Source organism: Saimiri boliviensis, chromosome 12 (assembly GCF_048565385.1).
Source record: "Saimiri boliviensis isolate mSaiBol1 chromosome 12, mSaiBol1.pri, whole genome shotgun sequence".
Classification (NCBI taxonomy): domain Eukaryota; kingdom Metazoa; phylum Chordata; class Mammalia; order Primates; family Cebidae; genus Saimiri; species Saimiri boliviensis.
Window position 1 is genome coordinate 72,516,248 of NC_133460.1, and position 24,407 is coordinate 72,540,654.

A 24,407-nucleotide genomic window follows, 5' to 3' on the forward strand; every position below is an offset into this window, starting at 1 on the left:
ATTTCTTTTCTTTCTACTTTATTTTCTAAATTTATTGTAGAAAATTAAAACGCGGGTAATTAGGAGGATATACATTTAAGACAGTGTTTTGCAGATTATGGTTTCTGAAGCAGCAACATCAGCAGCCCTTGGGAACTTTTAGAAATGCAAATCCTGTGTCCTACTCCAGACCTCAGAATGAGATGTGCTGGTGGGGTGGCAGGGCACCAGTCTGGTTTCTCACAAGCCCTCTAGGGGATTTAAGCACCCTAACTTTTGAGAGCCAATGATTCTCTTAATGAGAAACTTTGACAACTACTAATGCCTGGGATCTAACCCTCAGATTTTGATTGAATCATTCCTGTGTGTGGTTCTTCCAGTGATTAAAATATACAACAAAGTTTGAGAACTTCTGGGGCTTCAAAGAAGAACTTACCCCTGTCCAGAAATTGTCTTTCTAAACTAAAACAAAACCAAACAAAACCAAACAATAGGATTTCAAGGTTCAAGAATAAGTTTGTTTTAACAGTACATATAATAACAACTTGGACCAATATTTGTGTTTTATAATGGGCAATAGTCCCCAATGTTATCTTTAGAAGATTATCGCTATAATTGTAGTTGTATTTTTAGTATTTAGTGACCGAAAATAGTATTCATCAATAAGTGAATTTAGTAACACTTTAAGTGAATACAAATGTTTTTCTTCACTGTTTTTCAGAAAATGTTTAGCATCCATATAACCTCTTTTAAAATACTTTCAGGAAGCCAAAGGCTCATGAGTTGGGGACCATTAGGGTTTTTATATTTTTACCAGAGAGAGAAGGAGAGAGAGAAACAGCACATGTGTATGAGACAGCAAGCTTTAATTTTTTTTTTTAACTGCTTATCTTTCCATGATGTGACTGCCCAAATTTATGAAATCCTTACAGAAAATTTAGGACCCCTAATAAATTATGCTCAATATATTGTATTCTATTATTTGGAAATTAACCATCCACTTAGAGTATCTATGACATTCCCTAATAATTATATTATTAAATGTATTGTGGCCGGGCTCGGTGGCTCAAGCCTGTAATCCCAGCACTTTGGGAGGCCGAGGCGGGTGGATCATGAGGTCGAGAGATCAAGACCATATCCTAGTGGAACCCCGTCTCTACTAAAAATACAAAAAATTAGCTGGGCATGGTGGCGCCTGCCTATAATCCCAGCTACTCAGGAGGCTGAGGCAAGAGAATTGCTTGAACCCAGGAGGTGGAGGTTGCGGTGAGCTGAGATCACGCCATTGCACTCCAGCCTGGGTAACAAGAGTGAAACTCTGTCTCAAAAAAAAAAAAAAAAAAGTATTGTATCCCCACATTTCTCAGTTTTATTGGAAGATAAAGTATTTACAATATAACCCCATGTACGTTATTTTTAAATGGAATATTTCTATTCTTCCATACTTAAAGATAAATTTCTTCAATGACAACTCTACTTTCTCTGAATGTAATGTTTTGTAATAATTTGCTTAATTTTAGGCCAAACATTACAATTTCTACTTCTTCCTTTTCTTTTCCTTCTTTCCTTTCTTTAAAATATAATTCTTAAAATATAGCTAACTTTAATTGGATATTTTTTGAATAAATTAAACCTCTAAGAGACATAGATTTAGCTGTATATCACCTTGCTAAACATATTTTAAAAGAATCTGTTGAAGGCTGAAAAACTTACCCAATTAGTTATTAATAACTGAAGTAAATTATTTGTCTGACATTAAACAAGTGTAACTGTCATTTTTGGTAAGGTTTGTTGAATTTTGAAGTGTATTTCCATAAATACCCAAATTGTTTCTACTTTTTGTAATGTGTGAATATACTAATAAATATGCTTCTTTTTACATGAATACAAAAGCTTTATAATAACTTCAGACTGGATTCCATTCAAGAAATGGCAGAAGAGCATTGTTTTCACCTGGGAATATGGGTTTTTCCACTGGCCACCTAAGATCTCTGGGCAGATTTTTGGTGATAGGATCAGTGCCGCCAGTGCAATGTTTGACTGTCAGTTTTTCTCTGTATACTCTGGGTATTTGCTAATAGACTGGAACACTTCAGGAAGGAGGCACTGGAAATAGCAGGGTAGCAAGTGAATACCTCATGTAGCCTAAGGCATTAGCCAAGGCAGCCTTGGCCATCAGTAGGGTGACAGATCACCTTCCTGTTTAACTTCCTTTTAACCTTGAAAACTCAGGTTAAATATCGCCAGCCACAGGATCTCTTCATAGTGCAGCAGTCATCACCTCTGTTTTTATGTACTTTTTTTTTGTTACTCTAAATATCCTTTTATTTCAGCACTTAATCACATTTCCTTAGAATTATTTGTGTACATATCCATCTCCCATGTTAGACTCTGGGCACCTCAGGACAGTGACTTCTCCTTCTTGGACCTGGGAAGTGTCCCTAATTACTACTGAGCAAATGGGAGGCCAGCCACATGGCTAACACACTCTGAAGGGCATGAAGAAGCGAGCATGCAAAAGCATGCTGCTGCCTGCTTGTATGCGGCAGGTCCTCAGTTACAACTTTCCCTATTCTTCAATTGTACTTCCTAAAATCAGCGATACAGATACTTAGAATTTTCTGAGCATACCGTGTTATTTCATGCATCTCTCTGCTTTATAATTTTCAAGTTTACACATATACCCACCTTACAGAGGGAAGTTCTTACAAAAACCCTACCTCTATTATTATTATTATTATTATTATTATTATTATTTGAGATAGGGTCTCACTGTCACCTAGGCTGGAGTGCAGTGAGGCAATCTCGACTCAGTGCAACCTCCACTGGGTTCAAGTGATTCTTGTGCTTCAGCCGCTATTTTTTGTGTGTTTTTAGTAGAGACAGGGTTTCACCATGTTGACCAGGCTGGTCGTGACCTCCTGACCTCAAATGATTCACCCACCTTGGCCTCCAAAAGTACTGGGATAATAGGCCTGAGCCACCAGTCCTGGCTCCTACCATTTTTTGAAGTGCCAGTTGATGTATGATCTTTCCCCAGGAAAATCTGACATTCGTCTCCACTTTCCTCCTAAAGTTGAGCTAGATGTCCCTCCTTTGTCGCTCACAATCTCCTTTAACTTATCGACCAGTTTGATCCATACTCTTGGTTTCTTCTAAAGAAAGTAATGACCAATGCCCACAGTGAACTCAAGGTTCTTCAACAGGAGGATGCACTGAAATGCCCAGACACTTCTTCACCTAAGCTGCATATTTGCTGGGATTCGTTGTTTATTCTCAAACCTATTTCTGCCAGTCATGCTTATTAGTTTAATTAGATAATTTAATTAGATGTCACTTAAGTGAATAGCACATGAGTGAAAAGAGTTGTGTTTTCTATGAAAATGGATGCTTTGGAAAGATAAGATGCTAGAAATTGTACTTTTGAATGAGCCATAGGCAAAACTACAGACAAGGACGGAGAGGGGAATGTAGTAATCTTGAGGGAATCTCCTCTCAGATTTTTTTAAGTGCCCTTAATTTTTAACTCTACTTCATAAAATTCCAACCTGGAAATTGCTGAAGATGCCTAATGAAAGTAGTTTATGAAGTTCCTGTCAGTAGACTCATGTCCCAATAGAAGTCTTTAGTCCTATATCAAAAGATTAGTGAAGTGTGTTATGTCAAAATAAAATGTCTAAGGCATGCACATTATCATTTTTACCTGTTCCAATTATGTATTGAAGTGTTAGGGAACTGGTGGGGGGCAGGAAGGGAGGCAGGTATCTTTCTCTTTCAGTAGATTGTGATTGTCTTGAAGTTAGGGACCGTGTCTTGCTCATCTAAGTAGTACCTGCGCCTAGGAAAACTGTTCAGATCCTCAAGGGCTTTTACTGAGTGCTCTTCACCTGATGGAATGCTGCACTTATTTTTGTGTAGGGGGGTTTCAGGTCTTGTTCAGCATTTATGCATTACAACCACAAGGGGGCAATATAGTCACATTCCTTTGTAATGACCACTCAGTGGTGTTGCCTCCAAGCTAGAGCCCCTAATGTGATGGTCCCCACAAAATGCTTTGGAGAAACTGTGGCATAAACATCTCACCAAGACGGACATTCTTTGTATATGCTTCTGCTGTTTATCTGGAGGAGATTGTCTCTATCTTTTCTAAACAATATAAGGATCAACTAGCAATCACCATTTTATTAAGTTAGGCAAGCCCAGATAGTTTCTAGAAGGAAAAGATGAAAATGAAATGGTGGTGGAGGGGGTGGTACAGGGGATAACCTTCATGTAAATGTTATGAGTAGTACCAGGGATGATCAATTGGTACCATGTTATCTGTGGTGTTTTTCAGAAAAGACTTTTCCAAACTACTGAACAAGTTACAGATTGCATGTCCATATTAGGGAGAAGACCTCAACCCTTCCTCTGTCCCCTGAATGAGTCTTCTCTCAGTTCCTATATGTCAGAATCATAGGCTCCAAAAATTAAGCTTCTCACCGCACATATCTTTTCAGAAGGAATGTCCTCTCCTAAGAGCAAGAGGGTAGTGAGATGAAAAAGAAATCAATATATTGCCTTTATTTATTTATTTATTTATTTATTGAGATGGAGTCTTGTTCTGTCACCTGGGCTGGAGTGTAATGGCGCAATCTTGGCTCACTGCAACCTCCGCCTTCCAAGCGATTCTCCTGCCTCAGCCTCCTTAGTAGCTGGGATTACAAGCAGGCACCACCATGCCCAGCTAGTTTTTGTATTTTTAGTAAAGACAGGGTTTCACCACGTTGGTCAGGCTGGTCTGGAACTCCTGACCTCAGGTGATCCATCTGCCTCAGGCATCCAAAGTGCTGGGATTACAGGCGTGAGCCACCACACCTGGCCTTTATCTTAACATCTAAATATTGCCTTTAAAATGAAAGACCCTGAGAAAATTAAAAAGAGCATTTGCTTTTTAGTAAACTACCATACTGAATCACCACTAAACTGGTGATATGTGACATCAAAGGGTCATGAACAGCCTAGCTTGAGTCCAAAAGATCTGAGGCCTCCATTTTCACAGTAAAAGAATATCTGTTCCAAACTAATTTTTGAGAATGAATTAAATCTTAAAACAAGGTAAGCAGTCCCATTTACAGTAATCATAGAGTACTGAAATAGTTGACCTGGAAGCTGAGTGACTCAGTGCACAAGACCTTTGGGGTCAGAGCACTTGGAAAGTTAGGCTGACCTGGGTGAAAGTGTGCTCTGCTCCTAACTAGTGACTATGGTCAGATACCCTGAGCTCCAGTTTTACATTGCTAATATATAAAATAAAGGAATTGGGAAATTGGACAAATGATCTCAAAACCTCTTCCAGGTCTAAACAATCATATATTTCTTTCCCAGGAAGTAGTCCTTAGGTATTTGTCCTTAACCTGCTTCTGTTTCAAGAAGACAGCTTTTTGTTTTTAGATGCAATATGAAAAAACATAACAATCATGCAAATTTCTTTCTTTCTTTCTTTCTTTCTTTCTTTCTTTCTTTCTTTCTTTCTTTCTTTTTTTGAGATGGAGTTTCATTCTTGTTGCTCAGGCTGGAATGCAATGGCATGATCTTGGCTCACTGCAACCTCCACCTCCCAGGTTCAAGCAATTCTCCTGCCTCAGCCTTCTGAGTAGCTGGGATTACAGGCATGTGTCACCCCTGGATAATTTTATATTTTTAGTAGAGACAGGGTTTCATCATATTGGTCAGGCTGATCTCGAACTCCTGACCTCAGATGATCCATCCGCTTTGGCATCCCAAAGTGCTGGGATTACAGGCATGAGCCACTGCACCCAGCCGCACATTGCTATTTTTCAATTCACACTTACTTTACCTTCTCTTAGGGCAAAATTGAACAGAGCCTAAGATACGGTGGAAACTAATACAGAATTTCTCCAATGAAATAAGAATAGGATGTTGCTGTTTAAACTTCATGTACCTTTAAAATGGGCTAGTTTGTTTGCAGAACAGTAACTCAAACCCAGTATTTGCCCCTAGCTGCTTACATTGGAAGGGAGTGGTGGCAGTTTACTCAATATGAATAAGAAAATAAATCAGCTAACAACTCAAGACTGTACAGCCATGCAGGCTGCCTTTTAAGTTTCTGACTTCTGATTTATTTTTCTTTCCCACCTCCCCATGGCGAAGGGCAGTCAATAAATTCTCAGATCAAGTGTCTGTCTGGAAAGCTGGCTGTCTTCCAGAAATACAATTAGGTATGAAAGAAAAGTCTCATCCCTCACCTCCTTAAACTATTACTCCAGCCCTTTCACAGCAGAACACTAGAGTGGGAATGAGAAGTGTGGCCCTTGTGTGTCGCCTTAGTTCTTTTGACGGTATGGTCACACCCATCTCTTTGTGGCATTGTACAAGGAGTCCGTTTAGGTACAAGGGATGTGAGACCCAGTGACTGCCCCCAAAGTGCTTGTCACTAGAGCTTCTCTCCCTCACTTCTACTTGGCCTTGACATTTTTCTTTCAGAGGGTTGCCTCATACTGACTTCTGGTAAAATCTTGGAGCCCTAGGCCTAAGCCTGCTCAGCGTGTGCCTCCTTTGCCTCCTCCTCAGGGCCCATTCCGGTGGGACAGAAGTGCTACTTTGGGGATGGACTGAAACAAGTCGCTGGGCTTCCACTGGCCATTGCCACTTGCTTGACGTGGTGAGGAGGGGCCGTGCCTCCAAAGGCCCAGATCTGTAACCTGAAGATACTGCTGTGATGTGAATGGAGGAAGTGCATGTAACCCCTTCAGCACAATGCCTAGTGAACAGACAAGCTGTGAGCCTTGGGCATTATCACGATGCTGGTGGAGAAAGCCCGCACTACTGATAGAGGCTGACAGCCTGGATTTGAATCCCCTCATTTGGCATATAATCTTGGCAAAGTCTGAAAGCCTCAATTGCCTCGTTTGTAAAATGGGGAGATAGTAGGACTTGCTACCTGGGGCCGGGGCAGGATGGAGGGGGCGCATGAGGATTAAGGCAGAGCTCAGCGGAGTGCACTCTAAGGATCCGCGAATGTGAACCTTCGTTTTTACTGCTGCCTATGAGGACGCTGCCAACAAACCTGGCAGCTTCAAGCATCCGTGCCCTTAAGCGAATAAGTTCTCTTAGGCCCTATACGCAGGAAGACTGCCTTGAATTGGCGCGGGAGGCTGGTGGGGGAGTGGAGGACGCTTTGGGACCCCCTGGGGGTCGGGCGGGCAGGGTGGACTTGACTCGGGGCGGGCGCCCGGCGGCGCGCGGTTCTGCGGCTCCGCTGCAAGGTCTCTCGGGGACCGGGGCCGGCGGAGCGCGCGCCCGCGAGTAGGGGCCAGGCTGGGGACCCCGCCCAGGCGGCCGCGGCCGGATCCCCGGGCTGGGCGCTGCTTGCAGAGCCGACGGGGCGGAGAGGAGCGTGGCGGGAGGAGGAGTAGAAGGGGGCTGGTCAAGGGAAGTGCGACGTGTCTGCGGAGCCTTTTTATACCTCCTTCCCGGAGTCCGGCAGCCGCCGCCGCCGCAGTCCCTGCGTCCTTCGGTCTTTGCTCCCGGGACCAAGGCTCCCTGCAGCCAGCTAGCATGTCGGGGATCAAGAAGCAGAAGACGGTAGGCTTCCAGGCGCCGGCTTCCCTCCCCTACGCCGCGCTGCACGCCGGGCCCGCGCCCCCCAGACCCCGGCACTCGGGTCCCACCCTCCCCGGGAGGTGGCAAGCGGGGCGTCTGGAGGAGGAGGGCACGGAGGGAAGCAGGAGAACCAGGCTCTGTGTGGGATTCCCGGGGCAGCCCCTCTCCACCCCGCGAAGTCGACACGCCCGCGAGAGACCCCGAGCTTCCCAAGTGGGTCCCTATCAAGATCCAGGACCAGGGACAGGAAATCCCCTTTCTTTCTCAGGAGCGCTTCCAGACCCGCCTTTTCTTCTGTAGGCTCTCGGAGCAGATCGAGCTGACTCCAGGTCTGCCAGGTCTGCTCTCTGGGGTTTTGTCTATGGAACTTCCTTGGAGTGGGCTTTAATGACGGATCATAGAGGAAACTGCAATTATCGAGGCTAACTGGAGGAAATTGCATTTCTACACTGGCGGGATTTAGCCCTCTAGTTCGATTCTGCTCCCTATCAGCATTGGGTGGCATCTCGAGTTCAGTAATGGGTGGGGGTGCCCCTCGGTTTGGTGGAGTAAGATGAGGGGACTGTGTTGAGGAGGCACGGTTTTACCCAGAATTAATCTGAGCCGTCCTCTTTTAATGGGGAATTATGAGGGTGTGTCAAAAAGAAAAGTTTCTTTCCCAGCAACATGGACACCTATAAATTTTGCATTCTTAAAAATGTCAGCAGTTCTATTTGTCAATTATACCCCAATAAAGCTGGAAAAAAAAAACGAGAGCAATAATCATAGACTCTTAGATTTGGAAGGAGCCTTCTAGACAGAAGTGGGGCGACGTCAGATGTGGTCAGCAAGCCTTGATAAAATACAACTCAGCAGTCTGGCCACTAAACGCACCATCTTCAGCCACCATCCTGCAAGCCTCAGATGATTGTGCTGGTTACTGTATGGGTTGACCTCTCTCTAATAGGTAGACTTGTGATGAACAAATAATAGGTGCCCGATAAATGTTTATTTCTATTCTTATATAATGTGTGTACCAAAATATCTTTGAGGTATATTTGTGGTGGGCCGAGGGAGAGGTTTAAAAAAAAAAACAAACAAAACATAAAACCAAGAAGTGGGGAAGGAGTGTGGAGGAGCCATGCAGGGCTAGAAGTGTCACTTGAGCAGCAAGAGAATAGGTCGGGGGCTTTGCGGCTTCTGGGGATCATACTGGACCAGCAGGAGGGTCCAGGTTGTAGGTGGCATCAATTTGGGAAGGGACATTCATCAAAATCTAGCTGGCTTTCATAGGAGTAATTTTTAAGTGGGGGACTCTCTGCATCGTAACATTTTTAAAATAATAAGTGAAAATCACTTGTATGTTATTCCTATTTAATGTGATTAATTTCTGTAAAATCCGAAATAGTCTTCTAAATGGCAAGCTGCTGTGCCAGTAGCTTTTTATATCAGTGGGGTTTTAATTCCCACCTTGCAGCTTGTATCAAGAATTCCTTCTCAGTTGGGATACGGGGCTTTGTTGAGCATTAGAAAGGGCTGGGGTGGTCTCTCCTCTTCATGCCTCCAGTTGGTAGGAGCCCAAGAAGAGGAGGGTTTGAGAACAGGGTCATTACAAATCAACTGTGGGGCTCTACATAGTCAGAAGCAGTGAGAAATTTGAGGGCTGGAGGGTTTGGTTTTTGTATTTACACATTCTGAATCTTCTATTTTTTGTTGGGTGGGTGTATGTGTGTGTCTGTTTTATGCAGCGTTAAATTAACTCCTGAAACAGCTAACTGAAATAGAACTTTTCTGAATTTTGATTTAGTCTAACACAGTTATAACCCAGGCACCAAGCCAAGTTCCCAAAAGGGCTAGATAGGTCCTATTGGTACTATTTACAGCAAACCAGCTGTAAATGCATATGAAATCTCTCAAGCTTTAAATGTTAATTCAAAATGTGTTTTGAAACCTTGCAGGCCAAAGCAAAATCTGTCCCCTTGTGTGATCTCTGCACTAATCAATTATTTGGTAAGTAAGTCTTGACCTAAAGCTAGCTTAGGAGAGAAGCTGGGCTGACCTTCTTAGAGACTTACAGGAATCATCACATTGTTTACTTCGTTGTCAACAGAGGACAGTTAATTCACACAGCAGCCACTACAGTAACTTCAAATATTTGTTGAGTACCTACTGTGTGCCAGGTGGTATACTGGTGGGGGAGGGGAAAAAGGAGATACCTCTTTTCCAGGTTTTTTTGGCCACACTCTTTGGATGAATATTGACTTCCAGTTCAGACCACTCTAGGAAAAGTAGATAGTTTTCGTTTAATTGAAAGAGTGTAGGATGATTTTTTTTTCATAAGCTTTAAAAAAACTAAATGTTCTTTTATAAAGGAAGGTAGTACATTCCTTCTGTGCTATGCATCTTTACCATGGAAACCAGAGAAACAGCTACCAGTCACATTCATCCCTTCATCCCTTCCACCCCTGACTTACCTCCAACCCTGGCTACCCTTCCAACCCCACCCCCTAGACACACACGTGGACACCCAGGAGAGAGAAGGGGACAGGCTGCTTCTAGGGGACTGGGAAGAAGGGAAGGCAATGGCCTGGGCCTTTCCTCTTGCATCATTTCCCGGATTAACATTTTCCAAGGCCCACGGACAGTGTTGTTATGTTCTGGAGACACCCAATCTGAAAACATTGACTGAGATATTAAGTTATTTGCTGAAGGATTAAACATGACAACGATTACAAAGGAGTGAAAAGACACTGAAAAACACAGTGTTCTCCATGGATGTAAGAGATTATCCATTCACCTTTTCCTTATTTATTTTCTTTTTTCTTTGAGACAGGGTCTTATTCAGTCACCTAGGCTGGAGTGCAGTAGCGTGATCTCAGCTCATTGCAACCTCCGCCTCCTGGGTTCTCTTGCCTCAGCCTCGCAAGTAGCTGGGATTACAAGCACCTACCGTCATGCCCTGCTAATTACCTTTTCCTTATTTTCAGAACTGTGTACAGTTTGACATTATTTTTCTAGAAGTAGCTACTTTTTTTTTTTTAGACGGAGTCTGTCTCTGTCACCCAGGCTGGAGTGCAGTGATACAATCTTGGCTCACTGCAACCTCTGCCTCCCTGGTTCAAGCAATTCTCCTGCCTCAGCCACCCAAGTAGCTGAGACTACAAGCATGCACCATCATGCCCGACTAATTTTTGTATTTTTAGTAGAGACAGGGTTTTGCCATATTGGCCAGGGCTCATCTCAAACTCCTGACCTCAGGTGATCCACCTGCCTTGACTTCCCAAAGTGCTGGGATTGCAGGCATGAGCCACAATGCCTGGCTAAAAGTAATTACTTTTAAAACTATGTAAAGGCACTACCTAAGGCAAGACAGGAATTTCTAGATGAGTAACCATTGGAGGGAGGGAGAGACAAGCACTTCCTAGAGGCCAGACACTTAGACATACTGGATTTCATCTCATCCCCTCAGTAGCCCTCTTCTCAGGAAACAGCTTTGACTTCAGGGGAGGAGAAACACCAGGGGCAGGGCTCTACTGAAATTCAGATCTGTCCAGCATCAAAACTCACACTCTTGCTCCCTCTGTACTTCTGTTTCAGGATATACCTGCTCTGGCCCATAGTCTTCTCATCTGTAAAATGTGGGTAATAATAACTTACCCTTAGAATTGTTGTGAGGAGTAAATAACTCCTAAAAATTGTCTTGCACAGTGCCAGACCCAGAGTTAGTGCCTCATATGCCGTAGCTATTTTTTTGTTTCTGTATTAAACTATACTGTCATGGTTTGGCATACATAAAAAGAATAAAAAAGCACATATTATGCTGTTTTGAAGGCTCAGTAAATGACAACAACCAGAATTTTTTTTGTTTGTTTTGACACAGGGTCTCTGTCACCTAGGCTGGAGTGCAGTGGTGCTATAATGGGTTACTGTAGTCTTGACCTCCTAGGCTCAAGTGAGCCTCCTGGCCTCAGCCTCCCAAATACCTGGGACTACAGGTGCACACTATCATACCTGGCTAACTTTTAACGTTTTGTGTATGTGTGTTTGTTTTTTGTTTTTGTAGAAATGAGGTCTCACTATCTTGTTCTGTCCAGTCTCGAACTCCTGAGCTGAAGTGATCCTTCTGCCTTGGCCTCCCAACCTGGCCAGACAGAATATTTAATAAGGGAAAAACAAAAGCAGAAATATAGAGGTGACCATTTGAATTCTTATTGTGAAAAGCTGGATAGAAGACACTGGCTGGCAATTAGTGTAGAGGTACCAGAGTATCAATGAGTTTTGCCAACAACTTTGGCCAAGAAAAATAATCCATGCATAAAGTAAATATTGGACTAACTTCTCTCCACCCTTCCTGTGCCTTCAACTATTCCTATATCTACCTTAAAATTAGTGTTTCCCAATTCATGCCATCACCATTTATTAGATTATCTGCTTGGACTTTGGTGCGGTTAAAAGATAAATGTGGTTAACTCACTTATATGTTTCTTTGAGATAGTTATCTTTGTCTTTTATCATTTTTCTGTTGATGCATGTGGCTCTGTGGTTTGCTTAGGACATAATTGGGCTTAGCTCTAACATGGAACATTTAGGGAATGAGAGTCTGGGAAAGGCATCAATGATGTCAATCTCACTCCTAGGAGATTTCTGTTTATTTCAAAATCTATCACTAAGCAGTAATGGACACTCATTAGGCTTTCTGTTTGGAAGTCTTAGGAAAATGCAGAAACTAAAGGTAAATAAACAAAAATATAATGCTAGCTCAACTGGCTTTTTAGCCCCTGGGTGATTTCTCCATATGACACTTGAAACAGTATATATGCCCAGCACCTGACATTGATCCTGGCACAGATGAGGTGTTCAATATTCATTGAACAAATGCATGAGTTAAATGGCTACAGAATTCATTAGAGGATGTATTTCCTCTTAGGAGCTACATTTTTCCAAGATTCCTTACTCTCTCCTTTTCTCTGTCTTTGCGTGCTTGGTTATTTTTGACTGTGTATTTGTAATTACTACTGAAAAATTCCTTTCAGAGATTCTTTGAGGCCTAGGATGAATAGCTGTATTTTTAGAGAGGATTTGCTTTTGTTTCTGCCAGGTATCTGGCCCCACTTCTAGCCTAGGACTACTTTAATTTAAATTTACCACTTTTTAAAGACCTAGGTGATACAAACTTGGATTGCTATTTTACACCTCCTTGTGCTTGTGAATACAGCTTTTCAGGGACCACCCTCCCCTTTTACACTCACTTTCTATGCCGAGACAACTGTCCTTGCAGTCTCTCTGAGTGGGAGGTAGGTTTATTCTGGTTCACCCTTATTTTTAGAGTGTAGTGTTTAGGAGCCCAGCCTAACTCAAAGAAGACCTTTTTTACTTTTCACTTGAGTGGGTTCTGGGCTTTGATTTCTGTCACGTCTCTCAGTGAAGCTGTCAGAATCAGTGTACTTATGCTCCTCTCAGCAAATATGCCCCTGTAAGGATAAAAGTGCCTCTCTGCTTACTTAGCTCTTTGAGTTCCTGCTTTCTTCCAGATTTTGGCCTCATAGTTTCTTCCTATTTTGTCAGCTATCTGTTGTTTTAAAATATTTTTTTTAGATGGAGTCTTGCTCTGTCACCCAGGCTCAAGTGCAATGGCATGATCTTGGTTCACTGCAACCTCCTCCTTCCAAGTTCAAGCAATTCTCATGCCTTGGCCTCCTGAGTACTGGGATTACAGGCATGCACCATCATGCCAGGCTAATTTTTGGATTTTTAGTAGAGATGGGGTTTCACCATGTTGGCCAGGCTCATCTCAAACTCCTGACCTCAAGTGATCCACTTGCCTCCCAAAGTACTGGGATTATAGGTGTGAGCCACCATGCCTGGCCTGTAGTTTTAAATCAGATTATTTTACATCATTACCAGCATTTATAGTTATTTTCAGTGGAAGCATCAATCTGAATAGCCTAACCCATCACTGCTTGAAATAGAAACTGCCACCTCTTCTAGATTCCTGTGAATCATTACCATCTCCTGTCATACCTATACCTGACCAGACCTGTGTCACTCATAAAAGGAGTACTTTATGAACATAGCTAGTCAAAAATATTTAATTTAATCCTTTTTTCCCTAGGATGTACTATAGCATAGAGTGGGGAGTGCTCACCTTGTCTTGGTGGTCTCTGCCTATGCAGACATCCTTAGAGATGTGCACCGTCCTGTCTGATCCTTAGTGTTGGTCCAGTTCAAGTGCATTCTTGTCTGAAAGGCCTTTTCAGTTTAAGCAGCTCTCCTTACTTCTTTCATGTTCTCCTGGGTACCCTGAGGCCATTTTGTTGCTCCAGCACAACTCTGAGGTTGTGGGGGATGAATTTGGTGTGACTAGTTAAGGTCATTGACATGTCCCTAGTACCCCCAAGAGTGTGGGAACTAGTTTCCTACTTTACTGTGACCATGCAGGGACTTGGAGGAGCTCTAGGGGCTGCTGGAATCCACCCTCTTTTCTTCTGAGATCAGAAGTACACCCAATGCCCTCTGCTTTCAGAGCCCCCAGGGCAATTTGGCCTTCTTCTTCCCCAAGCTCAGCACCAGGGGCAGGGTACTACTCCCTGTTTCAGACTCAGACAGGCACTCAAGCTTGCTCTCCTCCGCCGCCTCCTCCTCCTCCTCCTCCTCCGCCGCCGCCGCCTCCTCCTCCTCCTCCTCCTCCTCCTCCTCCTCCTTCTCCTCCTCCTCCTCCTCCTCCTCCTTCTCCTCCTCCTCCTCCTCCTTCTCTGTCTCTCTCTCTCTCTCTCTCTCTCTCTCTCATTTTTGTTTGTTTGTTTGAGACGGAATCTTGCTCTGTTGCCCAGGCTGGAGTGCTGTGGTGCGATCTCGACTCACTGCAACCTTTGCCTCTTGGGTTCAAGCAATTCTCCTGTGTTAGTCTCCTGAGTATCTAGGACTACCAGCATGTGCCACCACACCCAGCTAATTTTTGTATTTTTATTAGAAACAGGTTTTCACCATATTGGCCAGGCTGTCTCGAACGTTTGACCTCATGATCCACCTGCTTGGCCTACCAAAGTGCTGGGATTACAGGCGTGAGCCACCGTGCTGGCCTGCTTCTCTTTTAATAAAGATTAAAGCTTTTCAGGAAGGTTAATTAGTTTATCATAAGCATTGGATTCGATACAAATTTTGTCTTCTTCTTCTCTTTTCCTGTTTGTTTGATCCCCAAATTTTTGAAAAATTTACAATAAATTGTCTGTGTGTGGTGGTTCATGCCTATAATCCTACCACTTTGAGAGGCTGAGGCTGGTGGAGTTCAGGGAACCTCATCTCTACAAAAATACGAAAAATTAGCCAGGTGTGGTGGTGCGGGCCTATAGTCCCAGCTATCCAGGAGGCTAAGGTTGGGATCACCTGAGCACTGGAGGTCAAGGCTACATGAGCCATGATCATGCCACTACACTCCAGCCAGGGTGACAGAGTGAGACTCTGTCTCAAAAAACCTCAACAAAACAAACAAACAAACAATAAATAGGTACACAATGTGAATTTTTTTTCTCTATGCAAAGAGCCACTTGAAATATTAAAACTTGAAATATAACTTGCTTCTGATGACACTGGTGTATAAAATAGATTCCATCAGTTGACTGATAGGATTTCCTTTAAAATCTTATCAACATCCCTTTCTAGATTTCAAATTTATGACTGAAGTTGATTTTGCTATAATCGACATCGTGCAGGCATGACTGTAATATAAGCATGACAAATTCAATTTGTATAGCATCAAATATTAACTTTTGGCAATAAAAGCGTATAGCCTGTGACAATAAAAATTTTTTAAAACACTTAAATATATTATGTCAAATGCTGCATCATTAGTAGTGATAATTTCTGTTAGTCAATATTTGATTTAAATGTCTAGTTAACACCTACTTTGTTTTATTATTGATTTATTATGAAAAGTATTAATTTTTATTACCAAGCATCTACATCCAGTCCCATACCATAATTACTTTTTAAAAATTTTTATGTTGGGTATGTGCTTTTAGTCATTTGTAGACTTTATGGATTTAAATCACCTAGAAGAAAATCTGAGATTTTATCCCTATAAACTTTCTTCATCTGTACCCTCCAAGAATCATTATTAATTTATGAATAATTCATGCCTTCCCAATTTCCAGCCAAGTCAACAACTCAAGACATTAGTGATGATTTTTATTTTCATACGTTTGTTAGTGTTAAAAATCTGAATTAACTTTTTGTTCTCTGTTGGAGTCCCATGTGTATTAGTTTATTTCCTTAAGGTCTCTAAAATCCTTTCCTTTTTCAGTTCCTGTCAAAATCCTCACTTATGTATTTGTTTACCTCACTCACTCAATATTTATTGAATGACTAAACCAGGAACTCTGTATAATTAATAATAACTATTAAAGCCTTATATTCTTTAATTGTAGTTTTTAGTCTATTCACTGTCTTTAAGTCTATTCTAAACACAGCATTTGCCTTTTCTAATCGAGGCACTCTACCCACACCTTTGTATTTGTCAACGTTCTGCCTAGTAAGTCTTGCAGTGGCCTTGGGCCAAAAGCAATAAAGTTCCCTATTAACTTTTCTTATGTTTCTTCATTCATTTTTCTACTAAGTTAATATTATTTACTCTATATTAAGGCTGTCTCTTTAAAAAATCTGTGTGTATGTGTGTGTGTGTGTGTGAGTGTGTGTGTTTAATAAGAATTCTAGTATTTACTTCTGGAAGGAAAATTAAGAGCTTACCTTCAAGCCCTTTATATGACAGTTGATATACAGCGTTAAGAGCTGTGCTAGGCTCTACAGCCATTCTTTGGGCTGACTGGGTGGGGATACTCTCACTAAGCTAGAACTCTGATCACTCCACCACACACTTATCACTTTTCTCTTTATCATTTTCTTCAGCTGTATTTCCTCTTTCATCCACCAAGAAATATTTTCCATAAACAAAACTTCCTCCGAGTTGGTTCATTACATTCTGACTTAGCTTTAGCATTTTGTTGTGGCATTCTGGGGACAGAAAATACAGACCAAAAAGCACTATTTGAAAGATGTAACTTAACTATTTTGAAATATTTTTGATTGGCAGGGCTGTTTCTCTTTAGAAAATTCAACCCTTTCCCACCTGACTCAAGTCTTCCTTAAACCTTCTCAAATGGTTTAATCATCTTATCAAAAAAAAAAAAAAAAAAAAAAAGGATGCCATTGATTAGATAGCATGCAATGTGGATGAAGTTGTATTCAGTAAGGCTGGACCAAGTTCAGTTATAACCAAAGCCTCAGTTCTGTTTTAACTCTAAATCAATCCGTTTCCATTGCTTCCTAAGTTCACGAAGTACTATGAAGTCGATTATAGTAACCATGTGTGGTCCTCCCAGGACCTAAACTGCTGACTCCCAATAAAGAGTGCTTTCCTAAATTATGTGAGTAATTATGGCTCTTGGGCCATTGGGTCACTAGTACAACAATGTTTTGAGTAGTTACTAAAAAATAACCAAATCAGCCAGGCACGGTGGCTCAAGCCTGTAATCCCAGCACTTTGGGAGGCCGAAGCGGGTGGATCACAAGGTCAAGAGATCGAGACCGTCCTGGTCAACATGGTGAAACCCCGTCTCTACTAAAAATACAAAAAATTAGCTGGGCATGGTGGCACATGCCTGTAATCCCAGCTACTCAGGAGGCTGAGTCAGGAGAATTGCCTGAACCCAGGAGGCGGAGGTTGCGGTGAGCCGAGATTGCGCCATTGCACTCCAGCCTGGGTAACAAGAGCAAAACTCCATCTCAAAAAAAAAAAAAATAACCAAATCATAACTAAAATATCTTTTCATTTGTCCTTTGTGTTTAAGTTAGCCAACAGAATAAGAAGACATCAAATAAAACCTAGACATTAAAATTCCAGTTGTGGAATTTGCATATTTATGTGCAGTTTCTTTTATTAGAGCATGTTTTGTTAGAAAATTCCTACTCTGTTGTGTTCTGTTCATTGCCATCATTTATTGAGCACTGACCTGTACGTTAACTTATTGACTCTTCACCATTTTATGAAGCAAGTTTGTGAGTAAATAGTCAGAAGGGAACTCATTTACCTGAAATAGGTCTTTAGAGAGTTATCCAAAGGAGAAGCCAGAATTTTATTAACTTCTCTGTAGTTAATAAGATGTTTATTTCATAGAGACAATGAGACTTCATGCCATGTAGCCAACACAGCTAGATTAGGTAACTAGTAATGTATTCCTGCTCCATTTGTGAAATATTCTGGCAGCTGTCTACTGCTAATATCTCAAGATAATAATAATGAATTCTATTGAAAAACATTCCCCAGCACATTTATTTTAAAAAGGGTAAGTGGCATAAATTTATAAATACATGTTACCCTCACTATCACACACATTTCTTTCTTTATGGTAACATAAGGTGAATAATTAGAAAATAAATTTTCTTTGTGTTCAGACTCAAAACTGTATGGGTAATAGTTTTTATTCCCTCTCTTATGGCTGTGTCAGTATTCAGCAAATGTGAGCAGAAAAATTTGTGTCCATTAAAGCTGTTGATACTTGAGCCAAGTTGTAATTATTAATATGATTTGTAGATAATAAAAAAGAAACTACAACACCAGTGCATTTTTCACGCAATAAAAATTTGACCCAATTCAAGGTCAATGCTTAAGGATGTTGTCAACCAGTTAATGCTTCCATTTCACTGGAGATCAATGAAGAGAACTTAGAAATCATGGGATTGTAAAAGGTATGTTCCACGGTGTTTGGAAGGAAGATATAGGAGTATAGTCTCCTTCTAACACATAAGTAAGGGAAGTCCAAGTTTTTCAGCAATCCTGGGCTAGCATTTCAGTGATAGGTACTAGGAAGGTTCATATTCCCATTCCCAGGAGATGACTATAAAAAGATGGAGCCTATACTCATGCTGAAGAGGGCAGCATTGGTTGGGTGTATTTCAGGGGATAAAATTGAAGTATTTTACTGGAGAGGAGTTGCATTATTTAAATAAAAAGAATCATGGCAACTGCATAGAAATTGAAACACAGAATTTATGTCTTCACAGTGGGATACAAAATTCTGTCTAAAGGATGTGTTGTCTCTGCACAGTTAGCCATGTTTAGGAAATGGAAAAATCTGGGTCATCATAAATACCCAGTTTCTTCCGTTTTCTTCTCAGTGTTGAGGCTGTGACTCAAAAACCCTTTTACACATCACACTATGTTATTAATCCTTGTTGACATAGTAACATCCCTTGGGATTCGGAAAGGCACCTTGTATACCCAACAGAATTTCCCAAATAGAAGAAGGGAACAAGCATTTATTCAGAGACTATCCATACAATATCCCATCTCTTTCTCACAATAACCTGTGAAATAGTTCATGTCCCTGTATTATAGTAGAGAACTCTGAAGCTTGTTGAGGCTAAGTAACTTGCCTCAGGATGCATAGCCCTAAGTGGGAGAGCTGGAACACAAGTGCCATGTTTTCAATCATTCTTTTTTTTCTTCAGTTAATATAACATGTAATGGATACTACGACTGGGAGAATGCAAAAGGATCTTTTGATTATTTAAACATGCATTTTAATTTTGTCTTTGCAGACTAAAAGGATGATACAGATGCTTCGAAAGGGATTTTCCTTAGGGGCTTTTTGGAATGTTGTATAATCTTTAGAAGATGGGGATTTTAGCAAATGCTTTTAAAAGGCAATAAATGTTAGTTCAGATGAGGCTCTGTGGCCAGTTTTAGGAACAGTAGTCTTTGGAGTTGAACCCAACATTTCACCTTAAGAATACAAGGCTTCAGTGTTCTAGTGGGTGAATGCATGCACTCAAGAATAAGTGTTTTTAGAAATAATTGCAGTGACTTACACGTAACTCTAGACCCAGCCTTGTTCATTATGTGAGTGCTGCACAGTTGAGCATTCATGAGTTACAAGTTCCCAAAGCCCCACAAGCTATGGGCCTGTTCTCTGGTTGTACTAGAGGTTTCATCAGCATTTCCATTGCTCGGCTCAGAATTTTAATTCATGGGTCAGGGAGATTGTTTTGTATACACAGCCTGATAACCTGAACCAACTGAGGAAAAATATAAAGAAAATACAGAGAGGTAGCAAAGTACAACCTACGGTGGAATACCAACAGGGCTAGTGTTAGCAGGGGCAGCTGGGACTTGGGTTAAACACTATTATTGTGTGGCTTTGAGCATCTTCTGATTACAGTTACACATTTCAGGAGACTCAATTTTATGCGTGTTGTGTTGCCGTAAGGTAATTGCTACCTCCCTATATTATAGCGGAGTTCTTCTGGGCATGCATAATACCTTTTCTTCAACATGCTTATCAAGACTTATTTATACAGTCTCACCAATTACTCCTTGTAGTTCTACACAATAGGTAGTACAAGTATTACAAATCATAGATGACGCCACTAAAATAAAGAAATGAGATAAATTCCCTGCAGTCTTCTCGTGGGGCAATGTAATAGTAGAGACAACCCGGGTTTACAAAGTTTAATGGCCAAGTCCCATATTTTGTCCAGGAACAGACAGAGGCTCAGGGATATTGGGATGATATTTGGAATGAAGGGTTTCTTATTTGGATTGCACCAAGTTAACTATGTGCTGTGAAGCATTATACAGTTTCATTTTCATTGGGAGAACTGGTGATATAAATGATATAACGTGAATTATGTGATTTAGCTAATTACACATATTTTTGGATGCTTCTATAAAACTAACATGTGATCCTTGAAGTAGAGAAAGTTGTACATTCAAGGTTTTTTACCCTTTTTGTGTGTGTTTATTTTAATGAAGACGCTGGGAACTACACCATTTCTTTGCTGTTAGTTCATCCTGGGTTACCTTTTTATATCCATTAAACATAGAAATTCTGAAGCCATGTCTACCTACATGGCATCCTGATTGCCTTTGTGTATAGTTGCAGATCAAATGTTGAAGCAGTTACTATTAAAAAGAAAATGATTGTTATAGACCAAGGCTTGAGGAACAAGAAGGCTATAGTGACAATGAGATATCTTGGGGAAAACTCAGTCTTGTAGACCAGGGGTTAGCAAATCATATCCTGTGGGCCAAACCACAGTCACCTGCTTGTTTTGGTAGGCCTATAAGCTAAGAATGGTTTGTACACTTTTTTAAAGATTGATGGGGAAAAGTCAAAGGAAAAATTATGTTTTGTGGTGTAAAAGGTATATGAAATTAAAACTTTGGTGTCTATAGATAAAGCTTTTGAAACATACCATGCCTATTCATTTACACATTGTCTGTGGCTGCTTTTACAGCAAGGATGGGTATTTCTGTGTGGCCAGCAAGGCTGAGAATATATACTGTCTAATCCTTTAAGAAATATTTGCCACCTTCCGCTATATAGAGTGGGGGCCAGTGTTCATTTAGGAGATGCTTAGGCCCATGGCCTGTCAGCACGTACCTCTATGTGTCTGAATTCAGAGAGCTGAGTACTAACTGTACCTCATGAGCCCCATTGAATTGTGTTTGGTGTATTGTGATTGTTTTATTAAAATATTATTTTTTTTAAGTTCTGTGGAACTCACTATTGTGTCTACTGTAATGATATTGAGATTATTTATTAATTTCAACATTCCCTTTATTAATATCTCTAGAATTTTCTTTATTTTTATTTATTTATTTTTTTTGGTAGAGATGGGTCTCACTGTGTTGCCCAAGCTGGTCTTGAACTCCTGGCCTCAAGCAATCCTCCCACCTTGGCCTCCTAAAGTGCTGGGATTAGAAGTGTAGGCCACTGTGTCCAGCCTGGGATTTTTTTTCTATTCTCTTTATAAAGATATATAGGGAGACATTTCTGTCTAGTTTTACTACCAGAAGGGTTATATTTTTTCTGAGCTTGGGGTGTGTGTGTATGTGTGTGTGTGTGTGTGTGTGTGTGTGTGTGTGTGTGCAATCCCTTTGGAAACTGTGTATTTTGGGACCATCCAAGTATTCCCCCTCAAGATGCCTGCCAGAAAGCTCAGAAGTGAATTTTTGGCTTACTTTTTTTTTTTTTTTTTTGCACCAGCTTTATGCTTGGCACTACTTAATTTTATGCCCCTATGTTGTTCTTCTCTTTCCTTTGTCTTCTCCACTTCTGACTGATGAGTTTTTTGCTATGCTTTATGTATCTTCTAAGTCACTGAATACTTTAAAGAACCTTACAGAAAGTTAAAATACAGTTAATAGTAAGACACATTCGAACCTTAGTTCTAGAACATCCCAGAGCACTCCTTGACCTTTCTACCTCAGGGAGCACCTTTCCTTCTGCCTGTTATCTTGGGACTCTCCAGGGCTCTGTGCCTGCAGGGCCTAGAGCCAGTCCGCACAGTGTTCCTTGAGGGCTTTGTGGTCTAATGTTCTACCCTTCCTGCAGGCTTACAAATCAATCCCTTCAAGACTGATAAAGGCAGAGAGCAAAGGCTCTTTAGTATCCAGCGTCCAGAGAACTCAGGAAGGTTGTGAACTTGGATGGGTAAAAATTTTTCTTCTTTTTTTTTGAGACAGAGTCTTGCTCTGTCACCCAGGCTAGAGTGCAGTAGCACAATCTTAGCTCACTGCAACCTCTGCCTCCTGGATTCAAGTAATTCTCCCGCCTCAGCCTCCCGAGTAGCTGGGATTATAGGTATGTGCCACCATACCCGGCTAATTTTTTATATTTTTGGTAGAGGTGGGGTTTCACCATGTTGGCTGGGTTGGTCTTGAACTCCTGGCCTCAAGTGATCCTCCTGCCTCAACCTCCCAAAGTGCTGGGATTACAGGCATGAGCCACCACACCTAGTGGTAAAAGTTTTTTATAACTTGAAACAGAAATTTAGCATTTTCTTCAATTATGAAGACAGATAACAAACCACAGCAATATTAGCAGTACTTGTGACTATGTCACCAGTAGAAACCACAGATACTTTCATGTCACATTGTATTGTTGCAGATACTGCAAAATATCTGTGTTATTTATTACTAGAAAATTGAGATCTATAAAAAGATCTATAAAAGTTATAAAAATTACTTCACAATAAGATTATAGCAGTCTACCTAGACAGTTAGTTCTCATCAGTTAATATGTTGCTAAAGAAGTATATTAACTACCGTGCTATAATTTTTAAAAACCATTTTGTTACTGTAATTCTTTTTCTTTTATTGGCAATCCTTTGTGTTTTGTGCATTTAAAAACTTTTCAGAGAGGGGATCCTTAGGTGACCATAGAGACTTTTGACTCCAAAAAGGATAAGAAACCTCTGTGCCTGGGTGTACCCACATGCACGTATGCACACACAGACACAGATACACAATTTTTACACAGATTCACAAAGTTTCTAGGAGTTATAGACTCCTCTTACAAGAGCTATGTCTGTGAACTGCAGTTTAAGATCTTATGCCCTATTGGCTAAAATTCAAAATAGCGGGCCGTGAGAGGGAGGGCCTTTATTCTATTGTCTTTTTAAAACCCTGTTCAAAGGAATCTTTTCTAGGAATGACTTACAACACCCTCTTAGTCATAGCATTGGCACTTGCTGTTATCATTTAGTATTATCTCTTTCTTCTATAAGACAAGGAGTATATATATACTTATGAAATCATTCTCTTGGTTTATACCATATCAACTAGATATTTGTCACTGAAAAATAAAAAATCTGCCTCTTCACACTCTTTGAATAATAGTTTGCATTTAAAAGATTTGCATATTTGAATTTTCAAAACTTGATATGTATGTATTTCACAAGTTTGGAATTGGATAAAAAGTACAAATATTACTATAAGTTAATGACATAATCACTTTTGTATTCTTCTGTGCCATGAGTGGTTTTGTTGCTATTCCTAAGTAAAGCATATTTATTATTTATGTAAAGGAAAGCAAAGGTTTATCTGAGAATATAAATTTCTGCTAATACATTGTGTTGTAAGTCCCTGGTTAGGGTTTACTTATACCTGCATGGGTTTTATGCCCTCCAGTGTTTCATTCATTACATTGCCATTCTGAATGCCTCTCTTAATTTAGTAAGATCTGAGCACAGCCTTAGAGATTATGTAGTCCAGTTTTTCTCCACCCTGCTAAGCTTCACAAAATACTGAGGCCTGTACCACACTCTCAGCGAATATGATTGAATGGGTCTGTGTTGGGGAATGGCAGCAGTCTTCAAAAACTGGCTACAAGGTTTCTTGGTTCGGCCAGGCTTGAAAACCTCAGTCCTAGCCTAATCCCTTCCCCATACAAATGAGAACACTGTAACATGCCTGAGGGCCACCAGCTCCTTAGTAACAGATAGGTTTTCTCTACTTCAGAAAGCTATTTTCCCTTTCCAGATTTTTTTTTTTTTATGGCCCTTTCCCAGCCAATGCAATCTTCTGTGGTCATTACATTCCTCATGGAATATTTAATTTTAAATATTCCATGAGGAATGTAGCTGGAACGTTTAAAAGCTTACTATCTTTGTCCTGTTTTACCATTGCCTAATGAGAAGGCAGCTTTCTGGAAAAACCTGAAGACCATTCTCTCTTAGTAAGCTGTTCTTGACTGTGATGACTATTTATCTTTGAAAATTTGCCCCATTTCCATATCACAATTAAGGAAGTGGCTTAAGAAAGTAGTTTTCCTGGGCAACAAAAGTGGGACTCTGTCTCAAAAAATAAAATAAAATAAAATAAAAAAGAAAGTAGCTTGTAATTCTCTAGAGTGTAAGTCTCCAAATCTCACTGTTGAACTTTGTATGTTCCAGTGAGAATTAATCTAAAATAATTTCCTTGTAACATTTGATAGGCATAAGTATTAGAGACCCACATTGGAAGAACCTTTCAAAAATGAACCTGCCTTTCCTTTATTAGTTTTCAG

The 24,407-nt window shown here is 40.7% G+C and overlaps 1 protein-coding gene across 4 annotated transcripts in view; it reads left to right on the forward strand.

Moving 5' to 3' along the window:
- PAPSS2 (3'-phosphoadenosine 5'-phosphosulfate synthase 2) overlaps positions 1-24,407 on the forward strand; it is a 254,574-nt gene that overhangs the window by 143,771 nt on the left and 86,396 nt on the right. For 2 of the 4 annotated variants that reach the window (XM_074382526.1, XM_074382527.1), the window contains exon 5: positions 9,522-9,573. The exons of 1 other annotated variant lie outside the window; for it this stretch is intronic. In XM_074382526.1, the coding sequence (XP_074238627.1) occupies positions 9,522-9,573 (52 nt within the window). Of the gene's footprint in view, positions 1-7,460; positions 7,567-9,521; positions 9,574-24,407 lie in introns of those variants that run through there. One more of the 4 variants, XM_074382528.1, reaches the window with a different exon arrangement.